Genomic DNA, 21,502 nt, shown 5'->3' on the forward strand with positions numbered 1-21,502 from the left:
CTAAACTCATTTTGTTAGATCTTTAAAAATTAATTATTCACACCTGTAAACAACACTTGGAATCCTCTTCCATGATCTGAAATTTCCAACACTCTCGAGCTCTTTATCGGTTAACCAAGCTGGTACAAGTAATTGTTGTGGGTAACTGGCACACAATCTGCATTTCAAGACATTCCATTTTAAAAGCAGTGGCAAAGAATGTCAAAAAAGAAAACATGAAAAGAAATAAGCATCACATACATAACACCTTAGATTACAACCAAAACATATTTTAGCTCACAAACTTGCTGCTTGTGAGGAACATGGAAGTAAAGTTCATGAAGAATTCGCAAAGGAAACTGGACAGGGGATTGCAAAAAATTAATTTTCCAGGCCATAGGGCTATCAGCATGGGAATGGAACTTGCTGGTATGATGTACAAAAACACTACATGGACTTGACTAGCTAAATATGATTCTGGCAATTGCAGACACTTAAAAAGCTACTCACAGTTTAGTAATAGAATGTAACATATTTGACACTCATTCAAATATACAAATATTAATGCTTAATCCATATTTTTAATATTTTAACCATACAAAAAGTTCAAGAAAGTAAGCATTAATTTTTGTAGTTTAGCTTCCATCAACTCATGAAACAGATGCTCTAATTTTGGACTTGGAACAGATGAGAATGTTTTGAATACAATATGAATGAACATCAACCTACTTAATTGCAGATATTCAAATATTAGTGAAAAAGGCTCCGGTTATCCTTTTTAACAAAAACATTGGAAAAATGCATTTTGGCAAAAAGTTACGTTTTGCTACTTCAATAACTATCTACCTCCCCCGTAACATTTATTATTCTAGTATTTATTAAACAGATCACATTTTTGTATCTTTTCAGGGAAGTGGTTAAATTAATAAAGGATTCACCGTTATTTAAACTAGATGGTAATTTTGGAACCCAAATGTACTTTAACAAAATGTTCTGATGCTGCACAAGAAAAGCCAACACCGAATAACTTTGCTGAGAAAGCCATTCTGACAGAACAACAATGGAAAACCCATTCATATTTTTAATAACTTGCTGTAACGGGACCAAATAATTGAACCAAATTAGTTAGCACTAAAGGCTAGAAGATTAAAGATTCAGCAATAAGAAACAATTACAAAAGTAACAATATAATATTTCTTACTTGTATTTGTCATTGATATTGGTAATTCTCCATGCATTTTGCATATCAAAGCACATTCGTTCGACCTCATTTTTAAATCGTGAAACAACATGCTCACCTAAAGAACAACGGTGAGACCACAGAAATCAACAATTCAAATGGCTTCTCCTTCTCTGGCTTTACATGTCATCAGTAACTTTCCAAATTACACAAAACATCTGAATCACAGGACTTTAGCATAAATTATTTAATGAATTTATATTGTGAAGAATATATAGTTATGATTGCAAGTTTAGCTATGACAATTAGGTTGAAAAATAAAACTTACAACTTTCTCCAATTTATTTATTTGGCTTAGGGTGCAATACAGTTTCAGATGCTTCAGTTACTTCAGTGTTACTTCACTCAAATGGCTATGCTGCAAGTAAATGCTTTGACAGTGGTGATGAAGCTTATTTGCTTATTGGGTATCACAGTCAAATTATGAAATCTGTGTAGCAAGGATCACTGGACAGGGATCAAATGCAGGGACTTTTGTTGATCTTCCCTTCTCTAGCCTAGGAGCATTGAGATCAACTTCAGCACCCACAAGACTATAAAACGAAGGAGCAGAAGTGCGCCATTCAGCTCACTGAGTCTGCTCAGCAATTTAAATGACAGCATTGCTGATCTCACAATCCTTAACTCTAATTTCAAGTCTTATCCCCATAAACCTCATCTCCCTCACTACTTGAAATTCTTCCTTATCTCAGCTCTAACTGGGCAACCCATTATTCTGAGCATATGCCCTCTGGTCCTAGATTCTCCCAAAAGGGGAACGGCCTCAGTCCTATGAAGCAGCCTAAGAAACTTACATAGTTCAATAAAGTCACCTCTCATTTTCTAAACTCCAATGAGTGCAGGCCCAGTCTCTTCAAATTCTTCACAGAAAATCCCTCCATATTCAGGATCAACTTAACAAACCTTCCCTGGACTTCTCTCCAATGCTATTGCATCTTTCCTTAGATAAAGGGACCAAAACTGTTCATAGTATTCTACGTGCGTCCTGACCAGTGCCTTGTATAATTTTAACAAGACTTTCATATTTTTGTATTCCATTCTCTTTGAGATAAAGGACAACATTCCATTTGCATGCCCGATTATGTCCCAAACAATTTGTGAACGAGGACTGCTAAATCTCTCTGAGCAGTAGTTTCCTGCAGTCTTTCTTCATTTAAATAATATTCAGGTCGTGTATTCGTCTTGCTAAAGTACATTTTCCTACATTACATACCATCTGACAAGTTTTTGCTCAGTCACTTAACCTGTCACTATCCCTCCGTAGAATCTGTCATTGTCACTACTGCCAATGACAGATGTTAAGCTAATTGGTCTAGAGGTATTTGCTTTTTGTGCCCCTCCCTTTTTGTAAAGAGCACTACATTAGCGCTTTTCCAATCCTCCACAATATGAGGCTTCTTGGAAGATTACTGCCAATGCATCCACTGTCTCTGTAGCTATTTCCTTTAAAGTAGGATGCAATCCATGATGTCCTGGGAACTTAATGACCTTCTGCTTCATTAATTTTGAGTGCTTTTTCCCTAGTGATACTTACTGTATTTATTCCTCCACACCCTATGCCACTTCAGCCTCTCGAATATTTGGTATTTTTAGAATAGCATTAGGTGTTTGCATCTGTCTTCAGAGTAGAAAAGTATTTATTAAACCCCTCTGTCATTTTCTGGTTCCCTATTGTTATTTCTCATACTCATTCTCTAAGAAGCCTATGTTCATTTAGGGCTGTTCCTTTTCATGTACGTAAGAAGCTCTTCCTCTTTTTATATTATTTGCTGGCTTGTGGTCAGTTTATTTTCTCCCTGTAATTTTTTTATTTGGTCATCTTTTGTTGGTTTTTAAAACATTCCCAATATAGTTACCCTCAAGTTTACCACTAAATTATTGCCACATTACATTTTTTTTCTTTCAATTTGATAGTATCCTTGTTGGCATGTTAACTTGCCTCTGCCACAAACCCAGTGAGAGCCAGTCAAATTAATAGTAACTCAGTGATGAAGCTTGAACTTGAATGACTATATGGCCAATTTACTTCTGAAACGATGGTATGTCTTGAACAATCATGATTTTGAGTTCCAAAACAGAGAAGGTTTGCAGGTTGACCCCGAGGTAAATGAATATGAATGTTGTTCACATTTAATATATCAAGCGGTAACTGCAGTTCCTCTCTGCCAAATTCAGAAATGTGGTTCTCGACAATTGTAACTGTTTACTGTAACACCACTTCCTTCCTGAAGGAAGCTGTGCCGTGAGGAAAGCAACTTTGTATTAAGCTATATGAAGATATTAACATTAACTGGATAATACCTGGTCGGCACAAGTTTCCATGTTGCTCTTTCTCACTAGCATATACATCCATACACCAAGCATGATAAGCAAAGGCAAAAAGGTCTTCTATCCTTGCAGGTGGTCGTATCACATTGTTCATACGTTTTACCCATTCTTGACATTGTTCAAAAGTAGAAAACTGACACCTATTTATTTTTTGTTTTAAAAAAACGTGAATGAAATAGGTTAAAACTTTTACAGCAACTGTTTAAAAAAAAGTTACAAATTAAATTTAATGTTTATTTTTGTGTAGCCACCCATTTTTTTAACATTTCACGTTGCTGGATATGCTCGTTAAAAGGACAATGTCAGTAGACCTAATGTCAGTTCAGCTTTCACTCGATCAAATCACACTGACCTTTGAAACAGAAGGATTAAGACTCATTCCAGGCATTTGAACAGATAAGCTAAGTCAACAACTCAGTAAAACTGTGAGGGAGAGCTAAACTAAAGGAAAATGTACCTCCAATACAGTTAAGATAAATTGTTGAAAAATGTGGTCAGTATGATTCATTGTTCAGCATAAGAGATCCCTTAACATCAACCTAAGTGAAAGGTCACAGCTTTCTTGACGTTCTGGTCAATTGTGGTTTGTGTGTGGAATGAACTGCCAGAGGACATGGTTGATGTTGGTATAATTACAGCATTTAAAAAAGACATTTGGATAGGTACATGAATAGGAAAGGTTTAGACGGATAGGGGCCAACCACAGGCAAGTGGGACTAGTTTAGTTTGGTAACCTTGGTGAGCATGGATGAGTTGGACTGTGATGATTCTATGACTTTGTAATCAAGTATTAAAAAAGAGACGTACCTGCTAATAAATCTCACTGCTGTTCGTGGAACCTTGCTTGTGCAATGTGCCACATTTCTCTACACTACAACAGTAATTACATTCAAACTGTTGATTGGCTACATAACACATTGCCTGATGCAAAAGTGTTCACATGAGCTTCATACATTTTTAAAAATCTAAATTGAATTATATGAAGGATAAAATATATTTTGTAAATCCTCCTGATTCCTTCATAGAGTAACTATTTTAGATTACTACATTTACCCAATACAAATTAGTCTGCCATTGCGCTGAAAACCAGGATCTAAGATCATGTACAGTGCTAAGATCATGAGGCTAAGGACCAGGAGATAATCTGATTAAGCTCATAACCTTACTGGAGTAAAGGCATATATTCTTGTGTTTTATACAAAATTTGGAAGAGACAGTTAACCTCTGTTTAAGTTTCTCTGCAGCAACTACACGAACAATGTGTTCAAAAGAAAATTAGAGGTATAGCATCACAATTCAAAAATAAGTAGATTATAGTCCAATAAATTTAGATGGGCAAATTCATTACAATGGAATGCAAATAAATTACAATGGGACAAGTTGATGCCAAAATTATATTACTGTTCCACAAAATGATGGCTGCTTTTGCTAAAAGTAAGTGCATATTGACAGAGTCATAGAAATCTGCAGCACAGGAAAAGGTCTTTTGGCCCATCACGTCCATGCCCGTCTCAAACCACCACCTAACTATTCTAACTTTATTTTTCAGCAATCGGCCCATTGCCTTGTATGCCTTGGCATCACAAGGGCATATCTAAAATACTTTTTAAATGTTATGAGGGTTTCTGCCTCTACGACCGTTACAGAGTTCTAAATTTCTACCAAGCTCTGGTGGAAAGGTTTTTCCCCACATCGCCTCTAGATCTCCTGACCCTTACCTCAAGTCTATGCTTCCTGGTCATTAATCTCTCCAGTATATCTCTTCATAACAAAGAAACTCTCCATCTAGACTTAAGTTATTATGGATTAGGCTGAATAGTTGATTCTGCTGAAAATCTACACTTAAATCAGACACTTATAAAGCAGGTTCAGCAAACTTCCGAAACACTCAGACAATTACACTAAAAAAAACTGGCCATCAGCACAATGTACCCATTTATCCCTAATTTAATAACAGAATACAGGTTCACACTAGTTAATTCCCATACGACAAATTCAAACCATTATGCTGTCAAATCAGCAAAGGCATGGCACAGAATAACTGCGTGCTAGCATACTGTTTAATTGTGTATGTCATTTATCAGGGAGAAGGAACAGATCAAAAGATATCATTGCAAGATTTAAAAAAATTTGTTCAATTTAGTAAGTATTTCAGTTACAGTCACAGAATGACAGAATTGTTTTGGCACAGAGAACGCCCAATCGGTCCATTATCTCTGTACTGATTTAATGCTATTTTATCAATTTCTCCGCAACCTCGTATTTCCATTTAAATAATCATTTAATGCCCTCTTGAATGCCTCAAATTGAGCCAGCCTTCACCTCTCTCACAGGTAGTATATTGCAGGCTTGAACATCTCAGTGTGTGAATATTTTTCTCTAACATTGCATTTGTTTCCTTTGCAAATCACCTTAAATCTGTTTTTATACCTTTTACAAGTGGGAACAGTTTCTCACATCTACTCTGTCCAGGCCTCTCAGGAATTTGAAAACTTCAAACAAATCTCCTCTTAGACTTCTCCTCTCCAATGGAAACTATCCCAACTTCTCCGATTTAGCTGCATAACTGAAGTTTCTCATCCCTGGAACATTTCCTGTAAATCTCTTCTGCACTCTTTCTACATCCTTGCATCCTTTTAAAAAGTATGGCAGCCAGAATTATAAATAATATTCCAGGATAGGCCTAATATCTTGCACAGATTTAGCACAACATCCCTTGTATGTTTCATTATCTGCTCTTTCCACCAGTCCTGCCAACTTAACTGACATGTGCATTGATTTATCCAGTCATATTATGTCAATTAAACACTCATGGTATTCTCATTTTAACAACTAATTTAGGTCCAATTATCCCATCATCTGTGAGATTAGTTTGCATATTGTATAGATAGAAACTTTCAAAATGTGTCAGTGAGTAACCACAAATAACTGTCAATGCCTATTTTTTCCATTACTGCGGCATTAACTAAAAAGAAAAAAAGTTTAATCTAAAAGGCAGCTAGCATTTTAAAAGTCTAAAAACAACTGGAAACATCTATAATCTAAAATTACGTACCTGATAATTTTGCAGTCTTTACAAGTTAAATGAAGCTGGAACATCTCACGGCATTCAATACTTTCAATCAGCTGCAAAGGCACCTGCCAAAAGCATCACATTTCAAAAAAAGTTATGTAACAATATTCTAAGTTAACACAAATCCTTTAAGAGGTATCAGAGATAATGGGAACTGCAGATGCTGGAGATTCCAAGATAATAAAATGTGAGGCTGGATGAACACAGCAGGCCAAGCAGCATCTCAGGAGCACAAAAGCTGACGTTTCGGGCCTAGACCCTTCATCAGAGAGGGGGATGGGGGGAGGGAACTGGAATAAATAGGGAGAGAGGGGGAGGCGGACCGAAGATGGAGAGTAAAGAAGATAGGTGGAGAGAGTGTAGGTGGGGAGGTAGGGAGGGGATAGGTCAGTCCAGGGAAGACGGACAGGTCAAGGAGGTGGGATGAGGTTAGTAGGTGGCTGGGGGTGCGGCTTGGGGTGGGAGGAAGGGATGGGTGAGAGGAAGAACCGGTTAGGGAGGCAGAGACAGGTTGGACTGGTTTTGGGATGCAGTGGGTGGGGGGGGTGGGGAAGAGCTGGGCTGGTTGTGTGGTGCAGTGGGGGGAGGGGATGAACTGGGCTGGTTTAGGGATGCAGTGGGGGAAGGGGAGATTTTGAAACTGGTGAAGTCCACATTGATACCATATGGCTGCAGGGTTCCCAGGCGGAATATGAGTTGCTGTTCCTGCAACCTTCGGGTGGCATCATTGTGGCAGTGCAGGAGGCCCATGATGGACATGTCATCAAGAGAATGGGAGGGGGAGTGGAAATGGTTTGCGACTGGGAGGTGCAGTTGTTTGTTGCGAACCGAGCGGAGGTGTTCTGCAAAGCGGTCCCCAAGCCTCCGCTTGGTTTCCCCAATGTAGAGGAAGCCACACCGGGTACAGTGGATGCAGTATACCACATTGGCAGATGTGCAGGTGAACGTCTGCTTAATGTGGAATGTCATCTTGGGGCCTGGGATGGGGGTGAGGGAGGAGGTGTGGGGACAAGTGTAGCATTTCCTGCGGTTGCAGGGGAAGGTGCCGGGTGTGGTGGGGTTGGAGGGTAGTGTGGAGCGAACAAGGGAGTCACGGAGAGAGTGGTCTCTCCGGAAAGCAGACAGGGGAGGGGATGGAAAAATGTCTTGGGTGGTGGGGTCGGATTGTAAATGGCAGAAGTGTTGGAGGATAATGCGTTGTATCCGGAGGTTGGTAGGGTGGTGTGTGAGAACGAGGGGGATCCTCTTGGGGCGGTTGTGGCGGGGGCGGGGTGTGAGGGATGTGTCGCGGGAAATGTGGGAGACACGGTCAAGGGCGTTCTCGATCACCGTGGGGGGAAAGTTGCGGTCCTTAAAGAACTTGGACATCTGGGATGTGCGGGAGTGGAATGTCTTATCGTGGGAGCAGATGCGGCGGAGGCGGAGGAATTGGGAATAGGGGATGGAATTTTTGCAGGAGGGTGGGTGGGAGGAGGTGTATTCTAGGTAGCTGTGGGAGTCGGTGGGCTTGAAATGGACATCTCCCCTTCCCCCACTGCATCCCTAAACCAGCCCAGTTCATCCCCTCCCCCCACTGCACCACACAACCAGCCCAGCTCTTCCCCCCCACCCACTGCATCCCAAAACCAGTCCAACCTGTCTCTGCCTCCCTAACCGGTTCTTCCTCTCACCCATCCCTTCCTCCCACCCCAAGCCGCACCCCCAGCTACCTACTAACCTCATCCCACCTCCTTGACCTGTCCGTCTTCCCTGGACTGACCTATCCCCTCCCTACCTCCCCACCTACACTCTCTCCACCTATCTTCTTTACTCTCCATCTTCGGTCCGCCTCCCCCTCTCTCCCTATTTATTCCAGTTCCCTCTCCCCATCCCCCTCTCTGATGAAGGGTCTAGGCCCGAAACGTCAGCTTTTGTGCTCCTGAGATGCTGCTTGGCCTGCTGTGTTCATCCAGCCTCACATTTTATTATCCTTTAAGAGGTAACCTGCTGCAGATAGGCAAACTGTCTGTTCCAGTAGATCCGCTGGTAATGGACAACTCAAAAGAAAATCCTGAATTATACACACATCAGCCAGATGATTAATAAACTGTTGTTTTCTATCTGCAAAATGGTGGTAATTGTAAAGACTTACAGTTTTTAAAGGTGCCTGAAGAATTTCACTATATTGATCTTCATATAAAATTTTTAATATGAAGCTTTAAAGAGGCACATTTTTTTCATGTTCAGGCCTCAAATTCTGGTTTGGATTCTTTTAGCTATCAATGTTACTTCTGTCACAAAAACAGCGTCTGTGCTTACACAGGAAATGATCAATCAGAAATCAATTCCTAAATTCACAGCTGAAATGGAAATTACACTACAAGTAAGAACTTTTATATTTATAATAGGGCATCTAAGAATGGAATATATGACTCCACAAAACAGATTCTTGGTTTTGTTTGGTCTAAGTATTCTCTGCTTTCTGAGGCTGCCTTTTGTCATGATCCCTCGTGCAATAACAAAGATGGACTGGATTAGTATTTGTAACATACGTGCACAGAAGTAGCAGAAAGCACCAAGGGGAAAAGCATTAACATGCATCAGCACATCTGGGCTCAGATGGTAGAGAACAGTGCTGAAATATCCCATGGCAAGATGAGCACTCAATGGTAAATGTTAATCCTGTCCAAACTCTCCATACAAAAAGTCTGACTGATATGCAATTTGATAGAATCTAACTGGAAGAGGTTGTATTTGTCAATTCATCATGTACAAAATTAAACAAAGGGCTAGTCATTCCCCAGCCTACTGAAAATTAATGTGCACTGCTGTAATAGTGACACGTGTTACTCTTGGCATGACGGTTAACAATAGTGGTATAAAATAAAGTTGCAGAGGACCCATTATTTACAGTTGTTTCAGATTTGTCACTGTAACAGCCATTTCCTTTCACAAACCATGAGCAACACCTCAACAAATTGACTAGTATGGGTAAAATGTCCCAAGATCATTTCAGGTGCTACAACAGGCCACATTTAAATAAGGAGAAAGCTAATTTTGTCTAATAAGTGGAGAAGCATCAAGAAGCAAATGAAAATGGTACTCAGTAGAGCAAATGTCGTATTAACTAAATTATTTTTATTTTTTGGTCATCCTTTTATGGGATATAGGTGTCGCTGGCTGGGGTAATGATTAAACCCCATCCCTACCTGCCCTAGAGAAGATGGTGATGAGCTGCCACACACTACTCAGGATCAACTTGGGGGTGAAAGTAACTCCAACTACTAACATCTCCTTGAATTCCCTGATTGTATTCTCAACCCTCCCATGCAACAAATGTTAGAGAGGTCATGTTTTGCAACTAAATTGGAGACGAAAACCAAACTGCTGGAGAATCTCAACAGATATGGAAGTATCTGTAGAGTGGGAAACAGAATTAACATTGAGCACAGCATGGTTCTTCAGAACGGTTTAATCTTCTTACTGAATTCTTCCATTGAGTTCCTTACCCATTAAATACTAAACCACCACTTTGATACAAAAGCATTACATTTCCAAGGATGCAATTACACAATAATAGTAGTGTCAGTTGCAATGGTTTCAGCACAACTATTCTGTACATATACTATGAATCCAACTTCAAGGCCCATTAGACTGAAACTAAATCTAATTTTGGTGCCGGTGAGAACCGGATTCCATTTGCCTCAGTACCAATTGTTTAGTGTTGACACTTTTCAAAAAAAAACATGCTGAAACATGTCCTCTTGCTTATCACTGCAATGGAACATTTCACTGCTCCTTCCCAAGAGTTCCAGTAACGCTAAAAACAGGCACCAATGTACCGTCACTAATATCGTAGGTTCATGAGTCAGGCATTACATTTAGAATCAAACGTCAGATTAATATAAAAGTGGTTTATAACAATGATGTTCAGAAATGCATTTAAAACAGATTAAGTTGCATATGTTCTCCACCCTCATGTTCAAAATATCTTGCCTCAGATTCTGCAAACATCATACTGAGCAGATGCTCAAGGCAAATCAAATTTCTCAGGTGTGAGTGAAATTTCATTGGAACACTACATAGGTAGAGGATAGAGACGTCAGCAGGATAAAAAAAGGGGGAAGGGAGGCCTATGGAAACTCAAGGCCTTCTTGATGATTGAACAGCAGTGTTCTGCAAAATGGTCATCTAATCTGTGTTTGACTCCCCTATGCATGGCAAGCAGTAAACACACTGCATTAAATTTAATAAGTAAACAAACATTACAACTTATCCCAAAGGAAGATTTAGAACTTTGGTGCTTTTCAGGGAAGAGGTAAAGACAGATGCTGCACTTCCTGCATTTTCATGGAAAAGGGGAGATGGGGAAGGGGATGTGATGTCAGATTTGAACACCATGATGTGGAATGGCAGGTGTTGGGCTGGGGTGGACAAAGTCAGAAATCACACAACATCAGGTTATAGTCCAACGGGTTTATTGATTAAACTCCAAATAAACCTGTTGAACGACCACCAAGAGTGGCTGGACAGCAGTATGACAGATCGGACTGGTCAGCTCCTAAAAAACATAGTTGCTAGACTGGGTCTGTGGCAAGTGGTGAGGAAACGAACAAGAGGGGAAAAAAAACATACCTGACTTCATCTTTACCAATATGCCAGCTGCGGTTACATCTGTCCATGACATTTCTTGTGGAGGCGAAGTCCTACCTTCACACTGAGAATAACTTCCATCATGCTGTGTGACACTATCACTGTGCTAAATGGGACAGGCTTCACACAGATCTAGCAAGTTCAAGACTGGGCATCCCTGTGGTGCTGTGGGCTATCACCAGCAACAGAATTGTACTCCAGCACAATCTGTAACCTCATGGCCTGACATAATCCCCACTCAACCACTACCATCAAGCCAGGGGATCAACCCCGGTTCGATGGAGAGTGCAGCAGGGCATGCCAGGAGCAGCACCACGCGTACCGGAAAATGAGGTATCAATCTAGTGAAGCCACCAAACAGGATTACTTGCACACCAAACAGTGAAAGCAGCGAGTGATAGACAATGCTAAGTGATCCCACAACCAACAGATCAGATCTAAGCTCTGCAGTCCTGTTGTGAATGTGGTGGACAATTAAACAACTCACTTGAGGCGGCAGCTCCACAAATATCCCCATCCTCAATGGGGGAAGAGCGCAGCACGTCAGTGCAAAAGATGAGGCTGAAGCATTTGTAGCAACCTTGAGCCAGAAGACTGGATGATCCATCTGAGCCTCATCCAGTGGTTCCCAGCATTATAGATACCAGTCTTCGTCAATTTGATTCACTCCACGTGATATCAAGAAATGGTTGGAGACACTGGATACTACAAAGGCTACGGACCCTGACAACATTCCAGCAATAGTACTCAAGACTTGTTCTCCAGTACCTGCCGCTCCTCTAGCCAAGCTGTTCGGTGCAGTTACAACACTGGTATCTACCTGGCAATGTGGAAAATTGCTATAAGTATGTCCTGTACATGAAAAGCAGGATAAATCCAACCTGGCCAATTACCACCCCATCAGTCTACTCTTGGTCAACTGTAAAGTGAAGGAAGGTGTCATCAATAGTGCTACCAAGCTGCACCTACTCAAAAATAATCTGCTCAGTGATGCCCAGTTCGGGTTCCACCAGGGCCAATCAGCTCCTAAATTTATTGCAGCCTTGGTTCAAACATGGATAAAACAGCTGAATTCCAGAGGTGAGGTGAGAATGACAGCCCTTCACGTCAAGGCTACATTCGATTGAGTGCAGCATCAAGGTGCCCTAGCAGAACTGGAATCAATGGTTATCAGGAGGCAAACTCTCCAGTAGTTGGAGTCATATTTGACTCATAGGAAGATGGTCGTGGTTATTGGAGGTCAATCATCTCAGCTCCAGAGCATCTCTGCAGGAGTTCCTCAGCATAGTGTCCTTGGCCCAACAATCTTCAGCTGCTTCATCAATGACCTTCCCTCCATCATAAGGCCAGATGTGGGGATGTTTGTCATTGACTGCACAATGTTCAGCACCATTCGTGACTCTTCAGATACTGAAGTAGTCCGCGTTCAAATGCAACCAGATCTGGACAATATCCAGGCTTGGGCTGACAATTGGCAAGTGACATTTGTGCCGCATAAATGCCAGCTTACGTCCATCCCCAACAACAGACAATCTAACCACCACACCTTGAAATTCAATTGTTTTGCCATCACTGAATCCCCCACTATCAACATCCTGGGGGTTCTCATTGACCAGAAACTCAACTGGACTCACCACATAAATATAGTGGCTTCAACAGCAGGTCAGAAGCTACTAATATTGCGGTGAGAAACTCGCCTTCTGACTGTCCATCATCTACAAGGCACAGGTCAGGAGTGTGATAGAGTACCCCCCACTTGCCTGGATGAGTGCAGCCCCAAGAACACAAGAAACTTGACACCATCCAGGTCAAAGCAGCTCACTTGATTGGCACTACATCCACAAGCACCCACTCCCTCCACCAATGCTCAGTATACACTTCTGCTACTACCTACAAAATTGACTGCAGAAATTCACCAAAGGTTCTCAGACAGCGTGTTCCAACCCCACAACCACTTCCATCTAGAAGGATAAAGGGCAGCAGACTCATGGGAACACCATCATCTGCAAGTTCCGCTCCAAGCCACTCACTATTGTGACTTGCAAATCTATCACCATTCCTTCATTGTCATTGGGTCAAAATCCTGAAAATCATTCCCTCATACCTTTGTGGGTCAACTTACAACTGGTGGGCTGCAGCAGTTCTAGAAGGAAGCTCACTACTACCTTCTTAAGGACAACTAGGGATGGGCAAGAAATGCTGGCAAGCCAGCAATGCTCATGCCCCACATATGAACGGAAAACAAAACAACCCTGTTGACCTATAGTCTGGTGTCATGTGACTTCTGGCTTTGTCAGATTTGACTGAAAAGTGGAACAGGGGAACAGTTTCTCTGCTGATGAAAGGGAGGGAGAAGATATCTTTCATGGTGTAATTATGTCAGAAGTGGACAAAGATGATCCGCTGAATACAGATGAGTTATTGGAAGCTGAAGTCCAGGAGAACCATATCTTTGTACCAAAGGCAGGAAAGTTGTGACAGAAGTGCAGGAAATGAATCAGACAACTTGGTTGAGGAAAAAGAAACACATATTGGAAGCAGTGACATGAAAAATTACATCAGAATAGATGTAACAGACATGGAGAAGCTAGGGGAATGGAATGGTCCTTATAGGAAGTTAAGAGGAAACACTGAAAAACAGTAGCTGTGGGCAGCAGTAGATTTATAATGAATATTCATTGATAGCCTATCAGAAACTCAAAGCAGGTAAGGGAAGAACAGGAAATGGTCTAAATGAAAATGAAAAATGTGAAATTGGAAGCAAAATTGACAAAATTTCCCAGTTCAGGGTGAGAGCCGAAGATGGCACAGGTACAGTCAATATACTGGAAAAAGAGGCGCAGAGGAGATTCCTCCACTCATGGTAGTTCCGGTCCAAGGAATGTTCCTCATATCCCACAAAAAAGTAGGCACAATGATGACCTCATGAGGTCATGGACAGAAAAAAGACAACATTCGTTTGGAAGAAGTGAGTGGAGGTAAAATGATAAGTTATTCAACGTGTCAGGGAAGACAACAAACCAGCGAAGGCTAGATGGATAACTGAGTGTAAAGCTGGATGAACACAGCAGGCCAAGCAGCATCGCAGGAGCACAAAAGCTGACGTTTCGGGCCTAGACCCTTCATCAGAGAGATGCTGCTTGGCCTGCTGTGTTCATCCAGCTTCACACTTTGCTGGGATTCTCCAGCATCTGCAGTTCCCATTATTTCTGAAGGCTAGATGGAAACAGGCAGGAACCTATTCTGTAGCTTAGGTGTTATCTTGATGGAATAGTTTCATCTAAATGAAAGATAAGAATGAAGACGACGCAGTAAAGGAGCTGCATGGTAATCTACTGGATGCCAGAATTCCACTTTATATTTTATTCCATGATAGTCTGTATTTATTGAATTAACCTGCATGCAGCATGAGCTTTAAAATCCTCGTAAACAACTTGCAGAATGATTAGTTTACAAATTCTGCAGTAGCTAAGAAGCATCAAACACCAATGCACACTTTCGGCTGGTCGAGTCATCTATAGCTAAGCATACATATAACTGTTGTGTAAAATCTCATCGAGGGAAGAAAACTCACTTTCACTTCACACTTGGAAAAGATGTGACTTTCCGTGGTAATTTGCCAACAACAGTCTCACCAATCATTAGTGAGAATGATTTAAGTTACTATTTTTGACATTTCCACTTTATAGGGAAATGTTTTAGCTTAAGACTGTATTGAGAGAGAAAACAAGGCGGCCATTGTGGTGTATCACAATATATTACTACTCAAAGAGGATTAAACAAAATTTATTCAAGATGCACTGCAGAAATTTGACAAAGATCTGGAGACTGTACCTTCTTGAACCCGTGGCCACTTCTATCCAGCAGATACACGGGAACACCACCACCTACGATTTCCCCTCCAAGCCATTCGCCATCCTGGCTTGGAAATATATCGCTGCTCCTTCTCTGTCACTGGATCAAAATCCTGGAATTCCCTCCCTGGGTTTACCCGATGCATAGACTGCAGTGGATCAAAAAGGTAGCTCACCAAGTTCTTGAGAGTAAGCAGGAATGGGCAATAACTACTGACGCAGCTAGGAATACCCACATCGCATGAGAGAATAAAAACAATTCACTACCTGCAAAATACTGCATAGCTGTCACTAAAAAGACTGAATGTAGCAAAACTTCCTATTACATCAGTCACCTTCCTAAGTTTTAGTTACTTATTTCCACCAGAACCTTCATCAAATTGGACATGTCTTCACTTAGGAGAGGAGGAGGAGGAGGAGGAGGAGGAGGAGGAGGAGGAGGAGGAGGAGACGGGTATGGATACAGATATCGGGAAGGTGTTGTAGGGGTAAACTGTAGCTGACCACACTAAGCAGCCCATGCCTATTTTCAAGACAGCAGACAGAAGCTAAGCAAAACTAAGCAGCCTGCTCATACAGTGAGATACAACAGTATGTTTGAACAGAACTGCTAGAAGGTCAGTAAAAGAACGCTGTAGGTTCTGATCCGAGACAATTCTGATAAAAGGATGCCTTAGGACAGATAAATGACCAATTCTAGTCTTATTGATGAAAGGATGATTTCCCCAGTAAATGAATAACATCAGCTGCTAGATTGTGTCCTTAAGCAGTTGTGAGGATAACAGCTAAAGCTATTTTGTAGGAAATAGTTGCCTCTTTGAAGCTACCTGCAATATTAAACAGTTTCTAGCTAATAATGTTATAATCACAGAGGTTGTTTCAATACATAACCAGAATATAATACAAGCCTTAAAAAAATCATAGAAGCTGAGATGTGAAGGTTAACCAGCCTTAAGAGACCCTTAAATTACAAAATACTGACAGTAGAAGTAGTCGTGTAACGTTACACATATAATTAACTTTTTAACAGAAGTTAACCTTATAGCAATTGTTAAAACCTACTATTTTTACATTATGTAATTGGGACAGTGGGAAAACAAAAAGGAGTAACCAAATGTGATAAAAGACAGCAACAAAATACAATGGGCAATAGAATTCTAGCTGTCCTTAAAGATAAACAAGTTTGAGAAAGACCTGAAGGAGTATAACCATTAAAGCCTTGGAATGTGCACGAACAGGATGCATAGAAAGATCCCAAGGCCTAGAGATTACAATGTCTAACCAACACAGTAAGATAATGGGAACCTGGGACTGTCCACAGAAGTGCCCATCATTGATTAGGTATCCCACGGGATTGGGCGTTTGGATTAAGGGGAAGGAGACTGAATATGTTGTGTTTAATTATTCTAACAAAAATGTATAAAAATGCTGTATTTCTTTGTAAAAGCAGAGGTGTTTCATTGATCTATCTTCCAAAGCCAGATCTGGGGAAGACCCTTTGGCCCTCTCACTGTGTAAACTAGTTTCTGCTTGAATAAATATCTTCCACTTGTCTGAATCCTGCTGCCTCCCGAGTCTTTGCCCCTGGGAAAAAAATGCTCCTACAGAAGTCCTTGAGCAGATTAATGTAGGGGAAGAGTTGGTATTTGAAGTTTTGCTGGGCTAAAAAGACGAGAGGTGCTCAGGCCTCACCCAAGCTGCCATGGGAGACAAAGGGTTAAAATCAGTGGTGTCCTAACCCACATTTTTAAATCCTCTCTGGTGACAGGGGAGATGGCAGAGGACTGGAGGACAGCCAATGTGGTTCTACTTTTCAAGAAGGGTGGTAGTGGAAAACCAAGGAATTACAGACCAATGTGTCGCATGTCAGTGCTAGGGAAACTACTGGGGAAAATTCTGAAGGACAGAATTAATCTCCATTAGAGAGAGACCAGGTTTAATCAGGGATAGTTAATATGGCTTTTAGAAAGAGATCATCCCTAATAAGTGTGATTGAATTTTTTTGAGGGGATGACCAAATGCGTAGATGAAAGTAGTACAGTTGATGTAGTTCATTTTGATTCCAACAAGGCCTTTAACAGTGTCCCACATGGAAGACTGACAAAGGTGGTAGATACACATGAAATCCAAATGACTTGGCAAGATAGATCCAACAGTGGATTTGTAATTGGAGACAGAGGGTGGTGGTAGAAAGCTCTTTATATGACTGGATGTTGGTTTTCAGAGGCATATTTCAGGAATCACTGTTGGGTCTCTTATTATTTGTGAACCACATACAAATGAATAGGTGGAAACAGGAGGGTGAGATGATAGATAAGTTTGCGGATAACCTAAAGATTGCTTATGAGGTTGATAGTGAGGAAAGTGGTCTTAGGTTTCAAGAGGATAAACTGATTGGTTAGATGGGCAGATCAGTGGCAGATGGAATTTAACCCTAATAAAGTGAGGTGATGCACTTTGGAAGAAGAAACATGACAGGAGAGTAATCAATAAATTGCAGGATACTAGGAAACTCAGAGGAATAGATGGATCTTTGGCTGTTTGTCCCTGAAGGTGGCAGGCTAATATGTTATGTATACAGGACACTTGCCATTCTCAGTTGAGGCAGATTAGAAAAGCACATACGTTAGTTAAATTGGAGTTGTAAAGAACTTTGGTAGGGCCACAGTTTAGAGTACTGTTTGTAGTTTGGTCAGCACACGAAGGAGAGGATGATTCACTTGGATGTTGCCTGGGATAGCCCTTTAGCCGTGAAGAAAGGCGAAATAAACTTGGATAATAAAATGTGAGGCTGGATGAACACAGCAGGCCAAGCAGCATCTCAGGAGCACAAAAGCTGACGTTTCGGGCCTAGACCCTTCATCAGAGATGATGATCTCTGATGAAGGGTCTAGGCCCGAAACGTCAGCTTTTGTGCTCCTGAGATGTTGCTTGGCCTGCTGTGTTCATCCAGCCTCACATTTTATTATCTTGGAATCTCCAGCATCTGCAGTCCCCATTATCTCGAAATAAACTTGGTTTGTGTTTTTTTGGAACAGAGAAGGTCAAGGGGCAGCTGACAGAGGTATACAAGACTATGAGAGAGTGGATAGAAAGCAGCTCCCTCCCCTTAGTTGAAGGGTCAATAACAAGAGAGCACTATTTTAAAGTCAAAGACTGAAGATTTAGAAGGGAGTGAGGAAAATGTTTTTCATCCAGAGGCTGGTGTGGGTCTGGAATGTGCTGCCTGGGAGGGTAGTTGAGGCAGGTACCCTCACAACCTTACTTGGATAAGCACTTAAAATGTCATAACATTTAAGGCTACGGGTCAAATTCTAGCAAGCGTACTAGTGTAGAGTTAGTGCAGTTATTCTGCAGTATAGACTTTATAGGCCGCAAGGGTGGTCTCTTCACTGATTTGATGGTGTATTTGAAGGAAACTAATTTGCAGAACTAGGAGGACAAAACTGGAGTATGAGACTGAATTGAACAGTTTTGTAAATATAGAAACAAGTAGGCCACTTGGCCCTTTGAGCCTGCTCTGCCATTCATTATGATCATGGCTGATCATCAAATTCAATAGCCCATTGTTGCTTTTCTTCCATATCATGGAAACAGACCCTTCAGTCCAATGTGTCGACGTCAACCAGACATCCAACTCTGACCTAGTCCCATTTGGTCCATATCCCTCTAAACCTTTCCTATTCATATACCCATCCAGATGCCTTTTAAATATGTGCTTCCACCACTTCCTCTGGCAGCTTATACAATACATGTACCACCCTCTGTGTGAAAAGTTACCCAAGTCCTTTTTAATCTTTCCCCTCTCATTATGACTGATTCCTTTAGCACCTACCCCCACCAGGTGCTACAACCACCTCCTTCTTGAAATCATACAATGTCTTGGCCTTGCCTGCTTTCTGTGGTAGTGAATTCCACAGGTTCACCATCCTCTGGATGAAGAAATTTCTCCTTATCTCAATCCTAAATTGACTAAATCCTTAGACTGGTTCTGACTCCCTGCCACCTGGAACAATCTTTTTGCACCTATCTTCTCCAGTCCTGTTGTTAGAAACCTACAGGTTTCTATGAGATCCCACTTTACTCTTCTGAACTCATAGAATCCCTACACAGTGCAGAAAGAGGACATAGCCCCTCAAGCATAGCCAATCCACCTAACCTGCAAATCTCTGGACTGCAGGAGGTAACTGGAATGCCCAGAAGAAACCTACGCAGACATGGAAAGAATCTGCGAACCCTACACGGTGAGTCACCAAAGGCTTTAAATAAATCCAGATCCCTGGTGCTTTGAGGCAGCAGTGTTAACCACTGAGCAATTTTGTTGCTTAACAAATGCAATCCTAACTGATTCAAGCACTCAGACACCAGTCCAACCATCCCAGGATTAGAAGTTGGCTTGAACCTGATGGACTAAATGGCCAACTTCGACATTATAAACCTTTAACTGAATAATTACAACTGGAGTGAAATGTTCAAAGAACACAGACCTGCTTCGATTATGTAAGCTTTTACTTCAGCGTTTTTAAAATTTGAAGCTAGGGTTAACTGTGTGTTTGGGAACAGTCCTTCATGTATTCATCTTCTAATGACTGTGCTGTAATTTGTTCAGGTGCAAAATGTTTCATACCTTTCACATCATTTAACAGACCAAGGTACAAATCAAGCCAATTGCTCTTCGTAAATGTTTCAGATTTCTGCCTTATCTGAAGATTATTTAACTGCAAAATTTGAACAACATACAACACAACAAATCCTCAGTTCACGTTGTGGAGATGGACAGTGAAACAAATCAGCCTTAATATTTGCAACACAATAAAATTAAAACCCCTGAAGGCCCTCAAAATTTATCACAATGGTCCTCAACCACCTTCTCACCTCCAAAAAAAATCAGATGTGTCAGATATGATCACAGCACTGACAAAACCACACTGATTATCCTTGATGAATACTCTCCAAGTGGGGATTAATTCTGTTGCTCAGAATCTTTTCCAACAGTGTCCCTACCACAAACGTTAGATCCATTGGCCATTAGTTTCCTGATTTGCCTTGATCATTCTTCTTAAATAATGGCACCATACAAGCTGTTCCCAGTCCTCTGGAACTGCACTTGTGACCAGAGAGGATTTGAAAATTAAGTGTCATGCCCTGCAAAACTCCTCCCTAGCCTTTGACTGAAGCCTGGGATACATCTCAATCCGTCTTGAGATATAAAACAATTATTGAATCAATGTGTTAGAAAACACAAGCTAACTGAGGGTGCAGGATAATCAACTTTAAACTGTTAAGTGAACAGTGATATTGGGTAATTTAAAAGAAAATGTTGTGGAAGAATGGAGTACTTGAACACAGGAGCAGTAAAGGCACACAATCTTTAAAGAAAGAAGAAGTGAATAAATATAGACTCAAGAAAAGAAATAGAATCCAGCAGCAAATTAAACAGGATTTGGAGTAAGGCTATTGGACTCTGCTGAGCATGCTTGCAACACAGGATCACAGTTAATTCTTCACCTCAAAAAAATTTAATTTGTTCACATCTAATAATTTATCAGAGTCTAAACATGACAAACTCACTGACCAATTCTACCCTCTAGGAGTAGAAAATTCAAGATTCACAATGAAAACATTTCTCTTCACCTCAATTCTAAAAGGGTGATTGCTTATTCTGTGACTGCATTCTATTGCCCTATTTTCCTAACTAGGGAGAACATTTTCTTAGCATCTACCTCAGCAAGTGGCTCAAAAGCCTGGTACATTTCAATTAAGTACTCTGTTTTCTTCCAAATTTCTAGTCTAATCAGTCTCCCCTCTTAAGGGGACAAGTCAAGTGAACCTTTGTTGTATTACCTTTAGGGAAAGATTTTTCTTCCTCAGTTAAGGAGATAAAAACTGCAAATACTACTCCATATCGAGGATAACAGCAGAGTGGTCAATCAGCAACAAATGGAATTCAATCTGGATAAATGTGAAGCGTTGAACTTGGGCAGGATAGACAAAGTCAAGGAATACATGATGAATGATAGAACCCTGCAAAGAACACAGAGGATCAGAAGGATCTTGGTGCGAGTGTTCACCAGTCCCTTATGGTAAATGGACAGGTTGACAGTGGTTAAGAAAGCATTAAGTGGTTAAGAAAGTGGAATTGTTGTATTTATTTGCTGAAATATAGAATTTAAGAGCAGAGAGGTAACACTAGAACTGAACAAAATATTGGTTAGGCCACAGAGTATTGTGTGCAGTTCTAGAATCCACATTATAGGAGGAATGGGAATACATTAGAGATGGGGCAGAGGAGATTTACTAGGATGTTGCCTAGACTAGAAATTTTCAGTTAATAAGAGAGATTGGATAGACTGGGGTTATTTTCCTTAGAGCAGGGGAGTCTGGTGGGTGCTGAAG

The 21,502-nt window shown here is 40.9% G+C and overlaps 1 protein-coding gene across 21 annotated transcripts in view; it reads right to left on the reverse strand.

Moving 5' to 3' along the window:
- Positions 1–21,502, reverse strand: part of mtmr3 (myotubularin related protein 3) — a 123,808-nt gene that overhangs the window by 39,686 nt on the left and 62,620 nt on the right. For all 21 annotated transcript variants that reach the window (XR_009447275.1, XR_007249980.2, XR_009447273.1 and 18 more), the window contains 4 exons: positions 6,603–6,685; positions 3,521–3,687; positions 1,181–1,277; positions 44–157 (listed from right to left, as the gene is read on the reverse strand). Coding sequence is in view for 17 of the 21 variants with exons in the window: in XM_048556354.2 (XP_048412311.1) it covers positions 44–157; positions 1,181–1,277; positions 3,521–3,687; positions 6,603–6,685 (461 nt within the window). In the remaining 4 variants the exon portion in view is untranslated. The remainder of the gene's footprint in view (positions 1–43; positions 158–1,180; positions 1,278–3,520; positions 3,688–6,602; positions 6,686–21,502) is intronic.

This window comes from Stegostoma tigrinum, chromosome 26 (genome assembly GCF_030684315.1).
Source record: "Stegostoma tigrinum isolate sSteTig4 chromosome 26, sSteTig4.hap1, whole genome shotgun sequence".
NCBI lineage: Eukaryota > Metazoa > Chordata > Chondrichthyes > Orectolobiformes > Stegostomatidae > Stegostoma > Stegostoma tigrinum.